Source organism: Sus scrofa, chromosome 16 (genome assembly GCF_000003025.6).
Source record: "Sus scrofa isolate TJ Tabasco breed Duroc chromosome 16, Sscrofa11.1, whole genome shotgun sequence".
In the NCBI taxonomy this organism is placed as follows: domain Eukaryota; kingdom Metazoa; phylum Chordata; class Mammalia; order Artiodactyla; family Suidae; genus Sus; species Sus scrofa.
The window spans coordinates 12,142,844-12,161,169 of NC_010458.4; the positions used below are offsets into that span (position 1 = coordinate 12,142,844).

The following is an 18,326-nucleotide window of genomic DNA, read 5'->3' on the forward strand; positions in this document are numbered from 1 at the left end:
TTCGTTAACCACTGCGCCACGAAGGGAACTCCTAAAACATAAAATTTAAATTTTAGTGTAGGTAAGCATGTCTTTAGACCTATTTTAAAAGAACTATAAAGATTTATTATGGGTTTGTTTTTCCTTGCCAGTGCCAAAGTTAACCTGAAGCTGAAACCTGATTATTTGAAAATAGCATAAGCAAACACCCTTCTCTTTGTGTGTTGGGCTGAATATCACAATAACAGTCATGAGGGGTGTGTAACAAGGTATCTAACAAAATATCATCAAAATTACATAAGAATAGTACAAACATATGATTAGTCTGCTCAAGAATATTCTATTTGAATTTTATAATCATTCCACACATGTGATTTTACTTTTTCTTTTATGATTGCACCTTGACATATGGAAGTCCCCAGGCTAGGGGTCGAATTGGAGCTGCAACTGCCAGCTGATACTATGCCAGATCCGAGGCACTTCTGTAACCTACACTGAAGCTCATGGCCATGCCTGGAATCTTGACCCTCTGAGCAAGGCCAGAGATTGAACCCACATCCTCATGAATGCTAGTCAGAATTTTAACTCCCTGAGCCACAGTGGGATTTCCCCCCACACACATGATATTAAACAATTCAATGAAAATTATGCACTATCAATAAACAAAGTTAGATAAACATTGTACAGGAAAAGAGGTGAAATGCTTTTAAAGAGTCAGAATAACACAGTGAATTCTTAGACCATAATTCCTTCTCTGTAATGGTCTTTGGTATAAAGATATAATATCATGAAAACTACTGCCATTCCATCTTGAAATAAAGGCTCTTTTAGATTATCAGGAAATTGGCTGAGTCTTAGCTGTGTCCACTTAGACTTAACATCCTCTCTAGCTGCAATATATACCAAATTTGCATAAGAAAGGAGAATAAATAAATGAAATTATATGGAAGCTAATGGTTCTTAACCTATTCTTGGCCTATTTTGAGAATTTGAAAAGTTCATTCTAAAACACAAAATAAATCCATAAATAAATCATAAATACAAAATGTTTTAGTATGTTGCCATTACAAACACAGGTATTACATACAAGTCTGTCACAGTGATATGAAAAGGACATTGGATTAATTTATAAGGTTCTTTCTGGCTAAGTCCTTATAATACAAGTTAGACATTTTATTCAAAAAGTTTACCTTCAAGTTAGAATCCTCCTTATTAAATTCTAAGTAGAAATAAACATATTTATTGTAGTAGTCTAACAGTATTTTTAAAAATAAAATATTTACTTTGCTAAATGGAAAAAAACAGTTCTTAGATGACAATCATGGATATAGAGTATGTATCTATAAAGAGAGAGAGAGAGAAAAAGAGGAGGGGTTGTGATCACAGATCCCTTTGTCTCTGAATGAACTATGTTGAAAATATTTGTATTTTATCATTTAACAACAATGAATTCATTGGCATATATACCTTTTATCTTAATTTTTGTAGCACTTTTTTTTTTGTCTTTTTTTTCCAGCCACACCCATGGCATATGAAAGTTTCTGGATCAGGGATCAAATATGAACAGGAGCTGTGACTTATGCCACATCTGTACCAATGCTGGATTCTTTTTTTTTTTTTTTTTTTTGTCTTTTGTCTTTTTGTTGTTGTTGTTGCTATTTCTTGGGCCGCTCCCGCGGCATATGGAGATTCCCAGGCTAGGGGTCTAATTGGAGCTGTAGCCACCGGCCTACGCCAGAGCCACAGCAACGCGGGATCCGAGCCGCGTCTGCAACCTACACCACAGCTCACGGCAACGCCAGATCGTTAACCCACTGAGCAAGGGCAGGGACCGAACCCGCAACCTCATGGTTCCTAGTCAGATTCATTAACCACTGCGCCACGACGGGAACTCCAATGCTGGATTCTTAATCCACTGCACCAGGCTTGGGATCAAACTGGCACCTCTACAGAGACAAGCTGGATCATTAACCCACTGCACCACAGTGCTAACTCCTCTGTTTTAAATTAAATGTTAATGCTTATATGAGAAATCTTAAAAAAAAAGAATACAAATTAACTTATTTGCAGAACAGAAACAGATTTGCAGACTTTGAAAAACTTATGGTTATCAAAAGGCACGGATGGGGGAGGAGAGGAATGGATTAGGGTGTTGAGATAAGCATATACACACTGAGGTATGTGGAATGACTGACCAAAAGGTACCTATTGTATCGCACAGAGAACTCTACCCAATACTCTATGGGAAACAAATCTGAGAGAATGGATGATGTACATGCATAACTGAATCACTTTGCTGTACAGCAGAAATCATCACAACCTCGTAAATCACCTATACGGCAAAAACTTTAAAAATTGAAACAAACAAGACTCATAAATGATTCACAATTGTTTTTTCTCCTCTTTTCTTTTTTATCGCTAAAGCTTTTTTGCCTTGCAGAAAGACCATAAAAGGCAGCTTACTTTGGGGGAAGCGCGGAGGATTGTCATTGACGTCTGTCAGCGTGATGTTGACCGTGGTGGTCCCTGATAAGCCTCCCATCTGGCCTCCCATGTCTTTGGCCTGGATTACCACTTGATATTGCTCCCTGTTTTCTCTGTTCATGTTTGGTAAAGCAGTCCTGATGATACCTTAAAGAAAATATAAAAATGTTCATTATGCTCATTAAGACCTCAATTACTGATTGAATAAAGCCACCAACTGTATATCTAAAGTGGTGACTTTTGAAAGACAAAATGCTTTGCTATTAATTTTTATTGTCCAGACACTATAAAATTGAGTGTAAATATTTTACAATTTGTGTTATTTTTCTACTTCCTAAAGAATATCATGTGTGCTGCCTAGTGACCTATATCGAGATGCAAAAGCATAAAAGCAAGTCTATTTCCATTAGCCTCCTCAATCATTCAATTTTGAGTTCTAAAGTCTTAAACTGTGGCACGATCACTCTTCTGTATTAAAGTTAGGGTTCTGGTCTTACTTTCCCACTTTTTAACTTATAAAGATCACAACGATTATCAAATTAGCAAACACTGATTCATGATTCCTGACCTGTTTCAGGCTCCACAGAGAAATATGGCTGCCCTTGAAGTATGCTGTAAATGACTCTGGCGCTGTTCCCATAGGAAGGGTCATCTGCGTCTGTAGCTGTGACTTGCACCACAGAAGTACCTGAAGTATCCAAATTCAGCTTAGTTCTGCACAGTACCGGAAGGAGGAGCAAAAGCACTGGTTTTCATGGAAGACTTAAATGATTTTTGGCTTAATAACGACCTCTTAAAGAAACATTTATATATGGTTTAGATGAAAAGAATAAATATAGTGTTACTGCAGGTAAACTTTGATTCAACAACATATTTTATTTAACCAACAGGTGTATTTTTAGGCATGTGATAGATAATGCTACATTGTATTACATTATAATAAAGGCAGGCACTTTACAAGTGCTCAGATTTGATATTTAAATTCATTTTCACATAGGAGATTTGTTTTGTGTAAAGGGCATATCTAATCACAAAGGAGTAAGTATGCTCTTCTTTCCCCCTCTCCACTAATTAACTATAAAATAATTAACATCTGTTATAGAATACAATTTTATGAATAGATTAAATTCTAAATTTAGAAACAATCCAAGTTGTTCCCAAGTTCCATGAACTATTAAAAGCTATTTAATAAAGTTCAAAAATATATAAAGAGCTTTATGTTGCTGATTGCCAAAAGTCCTTGGGATTTAGTGAAGTAAATATTAAATAATAATCCCAGAACAATGCTTTTGAGAAATGCATTTGGAAATTTGCCGTTATAACTGTTACAAGGAAAAAAATGTATCAGAATTGTTTCACAGTGTCTATTTCTCCCACGTTTGGGAAAGGAATATATTCTATTAAATCCAAATACATATCTCTGAAAGTGTTATCAATGTTTTGATGTTTAATTTTCCGTGGCTCTCCATTTAATAACAAAAAAATGAAATCAGTCTTAACTTACTTTGCCTACAAATAAAACTTCCACTTATTTACATTGAAAAGGGAATTCTATTTTCTTGAATGTAATACTTCCAGTTTTTTCATGCCTTTTGCCTTACCGCTTCTGCAGCCTAACTTTTAACTCTGTATCAGTTTGTGATTTGCTGCTGATTTTCAATTGGTTTATCTGAATAAGAGATTTTGATCAGTAGAGTGTTATATATAATGTTTATAAAGAAAGGATGTTTTAGAATGTTTAATATAAAGTAATTAGATAATCTAATTAATTCCATTGTTCATATTATCTAGATTATCCAGAGAAATTCTTTAGGCAAATTATGACTACAGAATTTATATAAAAATTGTATACTTCAGGAGTTCCCATCGTGGCACAGCAGAAACGAATCCAACTAGGAACCATGAGGTTGTGGGTTTAATCCCTGGCCTTGCTCAATGGGTTAAGGATCTGGCGTTGCTGTGAGCTGTGGTGTAGGTTGCAGACGTGGCTTGGATCCTGCATTGCTGTGGCAGCAACAGCTCCGATTAGACCCCTAGCCTGGGAATCTCCATATGCTGCAAGTACAGACCTAAAAAGGAGAAAAGACAAAAAAAAAAAAAAAAAAAAAAAAAAAAAAAAGCGACCTATATTTCATTTATAGTGTTCTAAGGACACTTATATTTAGAATCAGAATTTTATACATCTATTCTCCAAACCCATGTGACAAAATTTATATTTTCATAATTTTTACTGATGTTCAATGGTATTTCCTTAGATTTTTGAGGGAAGCATCACTTACTGTATTGTAGGAATTTACGAACCCATGGGAAGTGAAAAATGCATTAATCTTTTTTTTCTGGCTCATTTTGTAATTCAGAAAATTAAATATGTACTCTTAGCACAGAATCAAAATGCTCTCAATTAATCGTAATATTTTAAGAATGTCTTGGTAATTGTTTTTTATACTTTTTGAATACTGTCATAAACATTATAAATGAACTTACCTACAACGGACATTTCAGGAACACTAGCTGTATAAATTTCCTCTGGGAATGTTGGTTCATTGTCGTTGATATCATGGATTTTGATCACAAACTCAGACTCTGGTTCTACTGGCCTCAAAGTTCTTCTGTTAATAGCTTGTGCACGTAGAGTATAAAAGGCCTTTTCTTCCCTATCAATTCTTCTTGTGGCATGAATGTCACCTGTTTTTTCATCAATAATAAAAAGAGTACCAGCTCCATCTCCAGATAAAATATATTTGAGGGATCCATCTCCTTTATCTTGGTCTGAATGAAGCTAGGGGAAATAAAAAAGAGCATATCCATGGTAATGTCTAAAGGTACATAATGCAGAAAGAATTCAAAGAGGATTTCTCAAGTCCCATCACTGAATAATGGGGTCAGTTATCTTAGTTCTTGAAATGAGAGCTGAATAAGTATGATCACACTCATCTATATATTTTAAACAATAGGACTAACCTTTTATATAGCAGTGTGATTTTTATTCTAAATGGAAAAAAAGTAATAAGAATAAACCAAACCCAGCTCCTTGCTTTGCTCTGCTTGGTAAATAACCAATTCTGTAGGCAAATAACTTCTGACAAAGACAAAAGTCATCAGTCTTGATATGTTGGAATAAACATTGCTTCTTTGATTTCGTATTATGCAGGAAATTCATCTCTTATAAACTTATTAGTAATTGTGTTTCTGTTGAGGAATTAGTGGTATCTTAAGAACCGTAAGGCAGGCAAAGTTGCATCACACATAGCTAGAAACTTTACCCATTGATCTTTGATTCATACCAAAGACAAAAACTGACCCAGAAATATTTGTGGTTTCAGAGCAAGAGTCAAACAGATGTTCATATAACACCCATCTGTGTATTTTTTTCGGTCCTTTATTTTTTTTGTCTTTTCTAGGGCCACACCCACGGCACATGGAGATTCCCAGGTCTAATCGGAGCTATAGCTGCCAGCCTACACCACAGCCATGGCAATGCCAGATCTGAGCCGCGTCTGCGACCTATACCACAGCTCATGGCAACACCAGATCCTTAACCCACTGAGTGAGGCCAGATATCAAACCCACAACCTCATGGTTCCCAGTCGGATTCGTTAACTACTAAGCCACAACGGGAACTCCCCATCTATGTATTTTAAAGTTACAAATCGAATTAATAAACTACAAAATAAAATATACTTGATCTAGCCTCCTACTTGTCAAAGCTATCTCCTTAACAGCAACAAACAAGTCCTGTGCAGAAACAAGGCAACACAGGGCAAGGCAGTTTCTTGCCTCCTCACTTAGGCCCACAATACTCATCTTCAGGTCAAATCATCATGTGAAAGAGCTTTGATGCTTTCATGCAGCTCTCTCAGCCTAGCACACATTCAATCACAGTGCTAATGTTTGTCCAGGAGCTCTTGTGTCTTGGGCAAATTCCATCCACAATTGTCCCATGGTAGGCATGGGGAATCATTTCCAGGACTCCTGTGGATACCAAAATCTGAGGATGCTTGAGTCCCTTGTATAAAATGCTGTAGCGTAGTTGGCCTCAGTATCCATGGGTCCAGCATCTATGGATTCAACTAATAGTGGACTGTGCACTATGTTTACTGTCTGTGGCTGGTTGAATCCATAGACACTGAGCCCACGGAAGGCTAACTATATATCATTTTAAAATAAATGCCCACTAAGCCAGCCCTCAGAATTAGGGGTGTATATAACAAAAGGTATATCTGGTCTTTGGGAGACTGATCTGGAGAAGAGATGCTCCAGGATCTAGAGACAAGGTCACGGATGTCTGGGCAGGGAATAATGGGACCTGGGTACTTTGACGATGGTCTGGAAATAGATGCATTGATTCCAGATGTGAATATTCCCTTCCTGTCATGGAATGCTTTCCCTGAAGGGAGAGGCTTAGCTGTGGGAGGAATAGAGCATGGCTTCTAAAACACAAGGATTGTAAGTTTTTCCATTATTGTATCTCCCAATAAACCAACATTTTTTTTAATGCTAAGATGACAGTTTGATTACTTGCAGAGATTATGGGCTTTAAATTTTAAAAAAATTTTAAATTTATTTTTTATCTAAGAAATAGAAAAATAAGGTGTAAATATTCTACATTTTGATGAAGCACATAACTTAGACATTATCATGAATGTGCTTTTTTTACAAAATTACAATATAGTTGGTATACAATATTGTGTTAGTTTCAAGTGTACAGCAAAGTGATTCAGTTTTATATATTTTATATATATATACACACACATATACATATAAACTTTTTTATTATTTTCCATTATAGATTATTATAAGATATTGAATATAGTTCCCTGCTTATACAGTAAATTCTTACTATTCATCTATCTTATATATATGATAGTATGTATCTGTTAATCCTGTACTCCTGTTATTCTTCAGTAACTAAATTTTGTTTTTTATGACTATGAGTCTGTTTAGTAAATAAGTTCATTTGCAACATATTGCCTTTTTAATATTCTTATAAAAAATGTAGTCATAAATCAGAATAGGCACACTGACCTGTAACCTGCTAGGGAAATAGCAACTGGAGACAATATCCTTCAATTATGCAAAAAAAATGCAGTTAGATATTTATCTAAACAGGTTTGGTTTTTGCTCTGTAGTTTACTTAACAAAAATTTTCATCTATTAGTAGAAGTGTTACATTGATTACGTTCCTTTTAAAATGGAATTATTTTCTTTGTTTGAAAGTTTCTTTTTTTTCCCCCCATGTCTGCAGCATGGGGAAATTTCCAGGCCAGGGATTGAGCCCACATCACAGCTATAACCAGAGCCACAGCAATGACAATGCCAGATCTTTAACCTACTGAGCCACAAGGGAACTGCAAAAGTTTCTTTTTCTTTGTGGGAGTTTATGTCAATGAACTTGTCTGCAAAAACATTTTTATGTGGCTATCAAAACTATTTAAATATTTTAAAATACACACCCACATGCACACACCCCTAATATATTGTATTACTGGTTACTGCTGGGTGTAAAAAGCAATCTATTTTTTGCTTTTGGTTTATAGTAATGAGCATTTAGCCATTAAATTTTGATCAAACTCCATTTTCCTAATTTCTAGATAAATAACTCATTATAACAGATGCCACTGGGAAAAAAAAAAAAAAACAAAGTGGATATGTACTGTGGTGAAGAAGATAAAGAAGTAGGTAACAAAGAGATTTTTTACTACATTTGTAGCTACTCATAAAACAAAGTAAGAATGAAAATAAGAAATACCTGCTTTTAACTAAAATGCTCTCATAATTAACATATGACTGTGTTATCCAGGGAACCACTCTCAAAAGCTTATAAGACCGCAGCTTTTTAGTCATTGAAAATGCACATAGTTGCTCAGAAACTTTCCAATTATATGAATGTGCAACACAGTGGCAACTTTACAAATGACAGATATAAGTATTGCATATTTCTTGTTCTGTCTGGGAATCAAAATATTTTAAGAAAAGATTATTGATATTATCCATCATCTGATCAGATAACTTTGTGATTTGTACTAGACAGTTATGATGTTTACTGTCTATTCCTTCTACAGTTTTTAATTGAGAAATAGTTATTTACTCTCATAAGAATCAGGTAGTTCTAAAAGTAAATCAGCAATTCCATTCTACTGCTATAGAAGATTCAAGCACCTAGTGTAATGGAAATTCACAAGATGGCCTTTAACTAGCCTGCGGGAATGTGTTAGGATTTCCTTAAGCATCTATCACCTAAACTACCTGATAAAGAATGAGTAGAGGTTTCAACAGGGAAATTTTTTGCATTTTACAAATTTTATATTTCATAAAGAGCTCTGGATAAATACAGAACACAGATTCAGAGCAGAGGAGGACAGAAGGCAACTGGGGAATTATTAAAACCAGTTCTTCTGATCAGTACCGACATGCAAAAAAGTTGCTAGTGTGGTGAGATTTTAACTTTTATAAAGCTCAGTTTTAGAATATGAATCACGGCAGGATTTTTTTTTTTTTTTTTGTCTTTTTGCCTTTTCTAGGGCCGCTCCCGCGGCATGTGGAGGTTCCCAGGCTAGGGGTCTAATTGGAGCTGTAGCCACCAGCTCACACCAGAGCCACAGCAACGCAGGATCCTAGCCGAGTCTGAAACCTACACCACAGCTCACGGCAACGCCAGGTCCCTAACCCATTGAGCAAGGCCAAGGATTGAACCCGCAAGCGACCTCATGGTACCTAGTCGGATTCATTAACCACTGCGCCATGATGGGAACTCCAAGGATTTTTACCTTCACTTATACTACAGAGAGTGAAAATTAAATCTCGTAATGGGACCACATACTGCAGAAATTTCCATGGATTACAAAATCGAACATGATAGTAGGGAATCAAAGAGATGAGGTTTGGACTGTGGTTTCGTGACTCAGAAATGAAAGGATTTCTACCTTCTCATAATAAGAGAAACACATCTCTGAATTTATAAGTACTGTTTTAAAGAAACTGGACGTAATGCCTTTTTTTTTTTTTTTTTTTTCTTTTGAATCATTAGAGCTTGTATGAATGAAAAGAAAAAGCACTTTCTGGAAGCTCCTGTCATGGCTTAGCAGGTTATGAGCCTGACTAGTATTCATGAAGATGCAGGTCAATCCTTGGCTCAGTGAGTTAAGGATTCAGCTGAGTTGGGATAAGGATCCCAGGCCCCCTTCAGTGGGTTAAGGATCTGGCGCTGCAGTGAGCTGTGGTAGCTGTGGCTCGGATCCTGCGTTGCTGTGGCTGTGGTGTAGGCTGGCAGCTCTAGCTCTGATTCGACCCTTACCCTGGGAACTTCCATACACTGTGGGTGCAGCCCTAAAAAGACAAAGAAAAAAGAAAAAAAAAAAAAAAGGAAAAGTACTTTCTTTTCTTACAGAGGGAAATACTAGAATAAAAAGACAGAAATGAGCATGTTGGGGGGCTTAGCATCGCCTGTTTACCAAATTATTAGTTAAATAAACACATCTGAGAACTGGACAAGTAATGGCACTACAGCAGATATGTACTATAAGGCAGAGAGAGAGATTTTCAGCTCTCCCAAGAGTTGGAAGCTATTTTCTCCTCTAGAGGAACCTGCTGGGAGACAAGAGTTAACATTTATGATGATGCTGACTTCCTAAAAGTTACAGAAAGAAGCCAGTGGACAGAGCTCTTTAAAGATAGTCCTCTGCCTAAACTCCCCCTCTACTTTTAAGTTTTTGCTTCATTATTTTATTTATTTATTCCTTTGCATACTCTTCCCTTCTTACCCTGTTACTATCTCTCTCCCTCATTCCTTGCGTGTGTGATAGAATTTTATTTTATATTCCAACACATTTATTAAGTAACAAAGAGACAAGGGTAAGTTGTTCCAACTATAGCTTTCTTCTTAATCTTCCCTTTTTTTATTTGGACATTAGGTATCAATACTTGGATTTATTAAACAGTCAACTGAACAAAATCAGTTGTTTGTGTTAACTCAGAAGTGGGATTATGGATTAAGTGCCAAAAAACTTACAGCATCTACTTCGAAATAAATTTTATATTGATTTGACCTTGTGCTATTTTATTATGTGCGATATTAAGGTTTCTTTAAACATAGAAAAAATGTCAGATTATTGTGGCTTTAGTTCCTCAGTAACACCTGTTCTCCGGTGTGAAACATTTGTGCCACAAATCTTTAAGAAGAATTTTATGTTAATACTGACCTTTTCTTTCCTTGAGGAAAGCCTATTAAAAATTCACAACCTGCTGTGTTCCTTGTAAATTCACAAGCAGATAAAGGACATGGCAAGATACATGACAATTAATGAAAATAGAACAACTGGTACTGTGCTGCACATTTAAAAGTCATTTTCCTATTATTTACCTTTTTAGATTTAGATATGGTTAATTACAAATCATTTGCTTTTATTGATTAGTTTAATAATTAAAACTAAATAATACATTGAATTAATAAATATTTTAACAAACTATTTAACGAAAGCCTGGTGATTTTAAATGCAGCAAGTTTCTGATAATTTTATAACATTTCATGTAAAGCATTCATTTAAAGATATTTATTTAAAATGAAGCTTATAAGCTAAAAGGGTCTTGTGGCTATCTAGTGTAAGACCACCTTTACTTTTGAGAGGAAGAAATAGATTGAATTGATTTTTATCACATGGAGGTTACATTAAGATTACACTTCAGGATAAATGCTTTGTTGGTGGAAGTTTTACTTCTTAATATCTGTTCATTTTTGTTTTTCAGTTCCTCGCATTAAACTTGGAAATATTATCAAAGCAACCAAAGTATTAATCTATAGAGTACAGGGAACTTAAGTAATTTGTTAACCTAAAGGGTAACTGATAAAAGATTTTGTCTTATATTTTCACTTTTGGGTAGAATAAAAATGAACAGATTTAAAAAGTAAAAAACCATATCTATCAATACTGCTAGTAAAAGTCTGTTTACTAGTACAGAAGAATTTATATTGCTATGTGAGATTCTTTCTCACTTAAAATATTGATAGTTTTTTGGATACTGGTCAGTATTGGTATTTGATTTGATCCTCCAAACTGGGAAGAGACAACAGAGAAAAATAGAATTATATCTGTAGAATTATATTAGTATTATACTTGTAATGGCTAGACTAGTTCTTTAAGGGAGGCATCTGCATAAACGAATCAAAAGGACTATTAGATGCACTCTGAGACTAACCATTTCTCATTTGCGTGAGTGTTTATTAACGTCAAAATATCAGAAACTGTTGAATAGATTTCCTAATGTACAGTGACGATTTTATGCCTGCTGTTCTTTCAAACAGCCAATATATTCTATATTTGTTTTTTTAAAAATCCAGAATGTGGCAAATATGCTATGCTATTCTGGCACCATCATCATTAGCATCACTAATTGCTTTCGTGAGTAACATAATATCAAATGGAAAATAAGTCATTGAATCAAGTAATTTAAATCTACATCTAATAATAAAAAAATACTAATGAAGATGGTCCAGCACCAGAAAGCAGCTGAAAGTATGTTAAAGCAAGTAAACACAATCTGGTCAGAAATAAATAAGTAGTTAATCATTTCATTGAAACTGAGAAGAAAAAGGGAGAGAGGGTAGCAAATCTTGAATTGAAATATATGAAGCTAACAGAGTAGGAATGACTATTATTTAATGATAGAGAAAAATATAATTAATATTTATGAATCCCAATGAAATAATTTTCCTTCAAAAAACAAAAATGGGGAAGAAATAAAGCTTGTCAATGGAATGGATTGTAAAAACAACCATGATAATCTAAGAATACTCCATATATGTGATGTAGATTAATAAACACTTTCTGAACAATTTCTCTCTGGGACTAGAAGCAAGTAGAAAGGATTAAATGATTGATGGACAGGGTTGTCTGCATAACTTAGTGTGCGGCAAAAAAATTAAGTGGTTTGTTTCTGACTTTGACAGAGTCCTCTAGATATCTCTCCCAAGAGGAAAAACTCCAGGAGGAGTCCAGATTTAATAACTAGGGATTCTTCTTTGATTTTGGTTTTCTGAGTGTGCAGCCTGTTGAAAGCAAGCCTGGTGCTTTCAGCTTACCCTGACTGGTGAGTCCTCTAATTTTGAACTCTTTTTTGGCCATACCCCCATTATGCAGAATTTCCCATGCCTAGGAATGGAACACACACCGCAGCAGTGACAACACTGGATCATAACCTGCTATGCCACCAGGAAACTGATGAACTACTATTTTTATGTCTTTATGTAACTATGAATATATTTTGAGGATGAAAACCGACTTTCTTTTCTTAGAGATTCTTAACATTTCATAGTACTTAATAAAGAATTATTTACCCATAGTAGGAAATGTACATCAGAGTCAATACTACAAAGATGAGGAATGGAGAGTTCACTTTGTGCAACTCATTTGGAAAATCTAAATATTCTGAATGCAGTGAAATGGAATTAGAAGTCCATAAGTAAAAGTGGGGATCGGTGATTACATGGAAAGTATGAATGTACATATTGAAAAATATAGAACGATAAATAAGATAGACATTCCAGTGAAGTACAAGATTGCATCAGTGGTATATGATATATACATTGGTACTAGGAAAAATTTTCACATTTTTCAGTGAAGAGTCAAGAATAGATGTGCAAATCTGAAATTGTCTCTGAAACCATATGGTAAGTCATTGTAGATATCTGTAATATAATGAAGGGAAGGATAAGGTTGTTAGGTAAAAAGAGGATGACATTCCCACTGACAACAATATAGAACATCCAGCTGGACTACAAACAAATTTTTAAAAAAGTAATATTGCCAAGGCCAAATTGTTGTGTTAACAACAGGAACTTAATGGACGAAAACCTGGTAGGAGAGGATTGTTCAAAGGTGAACTGAGGATTAGCAGCTGCTTTTTCCCCATGGGAATTTGCCAGGTCTGAGCCTGGGTTTAGAGCCCAAGAGGACGGTGTTTCCGGAAGAAAAAGAAATCAGAAGAGATTTTTAGAGTTCCATGGTACTAGAGTGGAAATATTTGGGTAGCAAAGGTCCTCAAATGCACTGCCAGTCTGGCCGTAAAACATTTGTTGAATTATGAGTTGGTAGATGACAAAGGGCCAGGTGGAAAGCTTCTGAAAGCCAGAATGTTGTTGTCATATTTCCAGAGATTTGTTGTGGCTCTTAGGTTCCAAAAAAAAAAAAAAAAAAAAAAAGACTCATGAATAGGTGAAATTTGAAAGCCTTCTGAGGAATGTCAAATAGAACTTGAGGATCCACAGGAATTTTGCACCTAGAATTTAAAAAATTCTCAGTGCCTCCATAAACTAAAAATGCAGATTTGGTTCCTTGAAAAATATCTGCTGCAGGAGGGAAGAAAAAAAAAAAAAAAAGCCAGAGATGTGTTGACGCGTTCTTCATGCAAAGTGGCAAAACACAGATTATTCCCTCCTGGGTACTTCTGTCAATTGTTGAAGCAGAATCAAAAAAACAATGGGGAGTTCCCGTCGTGGCGCAGTGGTTAACGAATCTGACTAGGAACCATGAAGTTGCGGGTTCGATCCCTGCCCTTGCTCAGTGGGTTAACGATCCGGCGTTGCCGTGAGCTGTGGTGTAGGTCGCAGACGCGGCTCGGATCCCGCGTTGCTGTGGCTCTGGCGTAGGCCGGTGGCTACAGCTCCGATTCGACCTCTAGCCTGGGAACCTCCCATATGCCGCAGGAGCGGCCCAAGAAATGGCAAAAAGACAAAAAAAAAAAAAAAAAGAAAAAAAAGAAAAAAAAACAATGAAAGAACTAAGCTGAGAATTTCTGACGGATGAAACTAAATATTCCGAAGAATCTGGGGGCAAAAGAGACAGGAGACGCTACCACTTGAAGTGTTCACCCTCTTGGAAAAGGGAAAAACAGTGGTAGACATAGGCTTACCAAACGGCAATTTAGCCTGATCTTCCTCAATCCCCGATTGAATTATAGTGATGTACTATTTACCTCATAACCAAAAAAACAGAAAATATAGGAAATATGTATCTACATCTATATCTACCTATCTACCTACCTATCTATTGATCAGAGAATTTTAAGGAATTGACTCATTGGATTGTGGAAGCTACAGAGTTGGGAATCCGTAAGAAAGGAAAGCAATCTGAAAACTGAGGTAAGAGTGGCTGTAGCAATCTTAAGTCATAAACCCAAAGGGCAGGCAAGCAGGGTTTCTTTGTTACAGTTTTGTGTAGAAGTCATTTTTCTTAACCCATTGTGCCAAAAAGAACCAGTGGGTTAGGATCCGTTGTTCCCACAGCTGTGGTGTAGGTTGTAGCTGTGGCTCAGTTTTGATCTCTGGCCTAAGAACTTCCATATGTCATGGGTGTGGCCCCCCAAAAAATCTATATTTATATCTATATCTCCCTGTAAATATAGGTGGAAATCATTCCTTATATTTATTGGACATTTTTACTTCTTCTTTTGGGAATTGCCTGTTCTTGTCTGTTGGTATGCTGGGGCTTTGGCTTATTGATGTCTTATATTAATCCTTTGTCTATCACTTAATACATTTATGTTTTTAACAATGACTTTCATTTTTTCATATATAGAAGCTTTTAAAAAATGTATAAAACCCCCCAAAAAGTATGTTAAAAAAAAAAAAAAAGGAAAGAAAAGAGTGGATATGTGGCCCTCAGAAAACATATTTTTATATACCACAGATCTCCCCAAAGGAGGACATAGCACTCAAGTTTATCACATGCCTATTATTAAATTTACCAGGTTAACAGTTTTAAAAAAAATAGAGATCTAGTGTCGCGGAGCTCACTTTTTGTTTTGGTTGGTCTGGATCTTTTTTGTTCTTCTGCTCAATGATCTCATCAAGAATGGATACTACACTCTAAACGTCTGCTCTTACCTGATCCTTCTTTTCTCTGCTTGGAATGCATTTTTTGTATAATTCCGTTTTTTCTTAAAAGCTAAGCTCTATAGCCATTTCCTCCAAGGAAGTCTTCCTAGATTCTGCCTTCCTTTACAGTCCCCTAAGACTATCTTTTGCCTTGCATTTCTTTCCTTACTTATATAATACCTTTACTAGTTTATAAACTTTAGGAGGACAGGCTACTGTATGCCATCAAATAAGTCTTCACTGTTTTTTAAATGATGCAACATTATTTCATATAGCAATAAGAAAGAAAAACAAAAACAAAAAAACGCTACTAGTTATAATTGCAGGACACCAAAAATGTAAGATGATCCCAATTTAAGAAAAGTTAAAATGTGAGCGAAAAATATTCATTTTAGAATTAATGAAATTCTGCATGTCTTAATTGACTCTGTATTTCATATTTCAGTATGAACAAAATGCCTGGGCATATAGAAAATGCATATTAAATGTTTGCAGAAGGTTTTCATATTAAATGTTTGCATAATGATTGGATAAATGAATTAATTCAACCCCCCTTCACAAAAAAGAAGTCATTTTTTTGGGGGGAAACTTCACTTTTTGCTCCAAAGGTCTTCATCTGTTTGGATAGGGCCCATTATGGAGAGTAATCTGCTTGAATTACATTTTACTTATTATAAAGGTGAATCATATCTTTAAAAAATACCTCCAGGAGTTCCCATCGTGGCGCAGTGGTTAACGAATCTGACTAGGAACCATGAGGTTGTGGGTTCGGTCCCTGGCCTTGCTTAGTGGGTTAAGGATCTGGCGTTGCTGTGAGCTGTGGTGTAGGTTGCAGATGCAGCTCGGATCCCATGTTGCTGTGGCTCTGGTGTAGGCTGGTGGCTACAGCTCTGATTAGACTCCTAGCCTGGGAATCTCCATATGCCGAGGGAGGGGCCAAAGAATTGGCAAAAAGACAAAAAAAAAAAAAAAAAAGGTACCTCCATAGCAATATCTAGACTAGTGTTTGACCAAACAACTGGTCATCATGTCCTAGTTAAGTTGACACATACCATTAATGATCACAGATGATAAGGAAATAATACAACAAATAAAAAAAATTCCAGTGAAAAATAACCCATTACATACAATATGTGGTAAGAAAAGTTACAATACATGCACAAAACAAAATCATATGTTCTGTATAAGAGTAAAAGCAGATTAGAAAAAGATTATAAATTATTAACATTGTATGTAGCAGACAAAACTAAAAGATAACTATGCAAAATATATTTGAAAATGCAAGGAAAAGATGGAAACAGGTGAAAATAAAAGTTGAGAAAAGAATCAAAAGTGTTCTAAGCCAAAATATGTCTGACATGCATAAAGCTATAGAGAGTTTTACAGAAGATCAGATATAGTAAAACACAAGATAGTCTTTTGAAAGGTAAACAGAGATTACCAGCATGGAATTAGGTATACAGAAAATACAAAACTGAAATACAGAGAGAAAAAATCATGAGAAAAAAATAGATAAGATCATAGGATGCTTGTGAAACAGAAAAAAAAAAAATAGTCACAGCACATATGAAATTAGATTTTCAGAAAGAGATAATAACTCACCTAGCCATTGGGTCCCCCCTCCCTGCCTGGCACTCCCAGAACTTGCCAGAGAAAGGCTGGCCCCAACTGGACAGCATCCCAGGATGAGCCACACTCTGTCAGGCCACTCAGTCAGCATGGACCTGCTCTAGGCCTTGGCTGTTGCTCCTCGTTGGTGGGACATCGAGGCTCAGAGGAAGACTGGAGAGCCCATGAGAAGGGTCTTGGCCTCCCACAGACACACTGCAGGCCTGAAGATGGGACACCAATGGTGTAGGGACAGCCTGGGTCTGAGGACATTCCCAGAGGGACAAGGAGATGCCTCTTCCTCTGCCCATGCAGCAGCGTCCTTGTTCCTTATGTGGCCCACCTGGGTGTCCCATGATTTCTGCTTCTTCCTGACCTAGGACACTGGACTCCAGTGTAGTGGCCATGGTTGGGGTTTCACAACCATGCTGGATGGTTGTTGTGCGGGAGATGGTGCTTGTCTTGGGCCCTTGTACACGGCCTCCACCAGCAGTGATGGGGCAGGGCTCAGCCCTCACCTCAGGGGTCCAGGCTCCCACTTTTCTAAGCACAAATAACTGATAAAGCTGATGCTTTTCCAAAGAAACAAACACAATTTCCTAGCTAAGTATGGATGCATTTTTAGAACTTTCTATTTTGTTCCATCTGTCTATTGGCACCAGTATAGCTTTATCACTAATGACATACTCAGTTTCCGAAGATTTGCAATGATTGTTAATATCTGCTCAAATAAATACCCTTCCTTATCTGTCTTTTGAAAAACTGTCTTGGGGTTCTTGGTCCTTACCAATTGTATTTTTATATCAGCATATTACTTTCTATTAAAAACAATAAAGAAAAATCTTACTAAAATTTAATTGGGAATGCAATAAATTTACAGATTAAATTTGGGAGAGTGTAAGCAGCTTTTGGCAGGAAAACTCTCTCTGCAGGAAAAGTACTACTTTATCTTGTCACTAACCTTAAACCAGGCACTCCCATTACTCACCTCCAGCCCTAGCACACCTTTCAAATCTTTTGATCACACAATACTTTACCCAACTTGTTGGTTTTTCCATGGATCAAGGAAGAAGAAATAAAGAATAAGTAATTAAAAAATGACCAGATCTATTTCCTAGCTTCCTCTTCATCAATCTCCCACACAAACTGTGTGACCAAACGGTGTAAACAAGGTAACATCTAAAAGAAGATCACTCACGAGGAGTTGACAAGCCTGCACAGTTTTAAAGGGAAAGAGAGAAGCCTGCACACTGTGGGGGATGGCAAGGGCTCTGACCCCCATCTCAATGCTTGACTGAGATTATTTCCCTCTTTCCCTTTAAAGTTTTCATGGCTGAATAGAATCTTCGGAGGTGGTTTTTGGGGGACACTGAGTCTACCATCTCTC

General features: G+C 36.3%; 1 protein-coding gene across 3 annotated transcripts in view; it reads right to left on the bottom strand.

Moving 5' to 3' along the window:
- Positions 1 to 18,326, bottom strand: part of CDH10 (cadherin 10) — a 182,986-nt gene that overhangs the window by 48,157 nt on the left and 116,503 nt on the right. For 2 of the 3 annotated variants that reach the window (XM_021076630.1, XM_021076629.1), the window contains exons 3-5: positions 4,948 to 5,242; positions 3,032 to 3,151; positions 2,443 to 2,610 (exon numbers count right to left, since the gene is read on the bottom strand). In XM_021076630.1, the coding sequence (XP_020932289.1) occupies positions 2,443 to 2,610; positions 3,032 to 3,151; positions 4,948 to 5,242 (583 nt within the window). Of the gene's footprint in view, positions 1 to 2,442; positions 2,611 to 3,031; positions 3,178 to 4,947; positions 5,243 to 18,326 lie in introns of all 3 variants that reach the window. The other variant, XM_021076631.1, reaches the window with a different exon arrangement.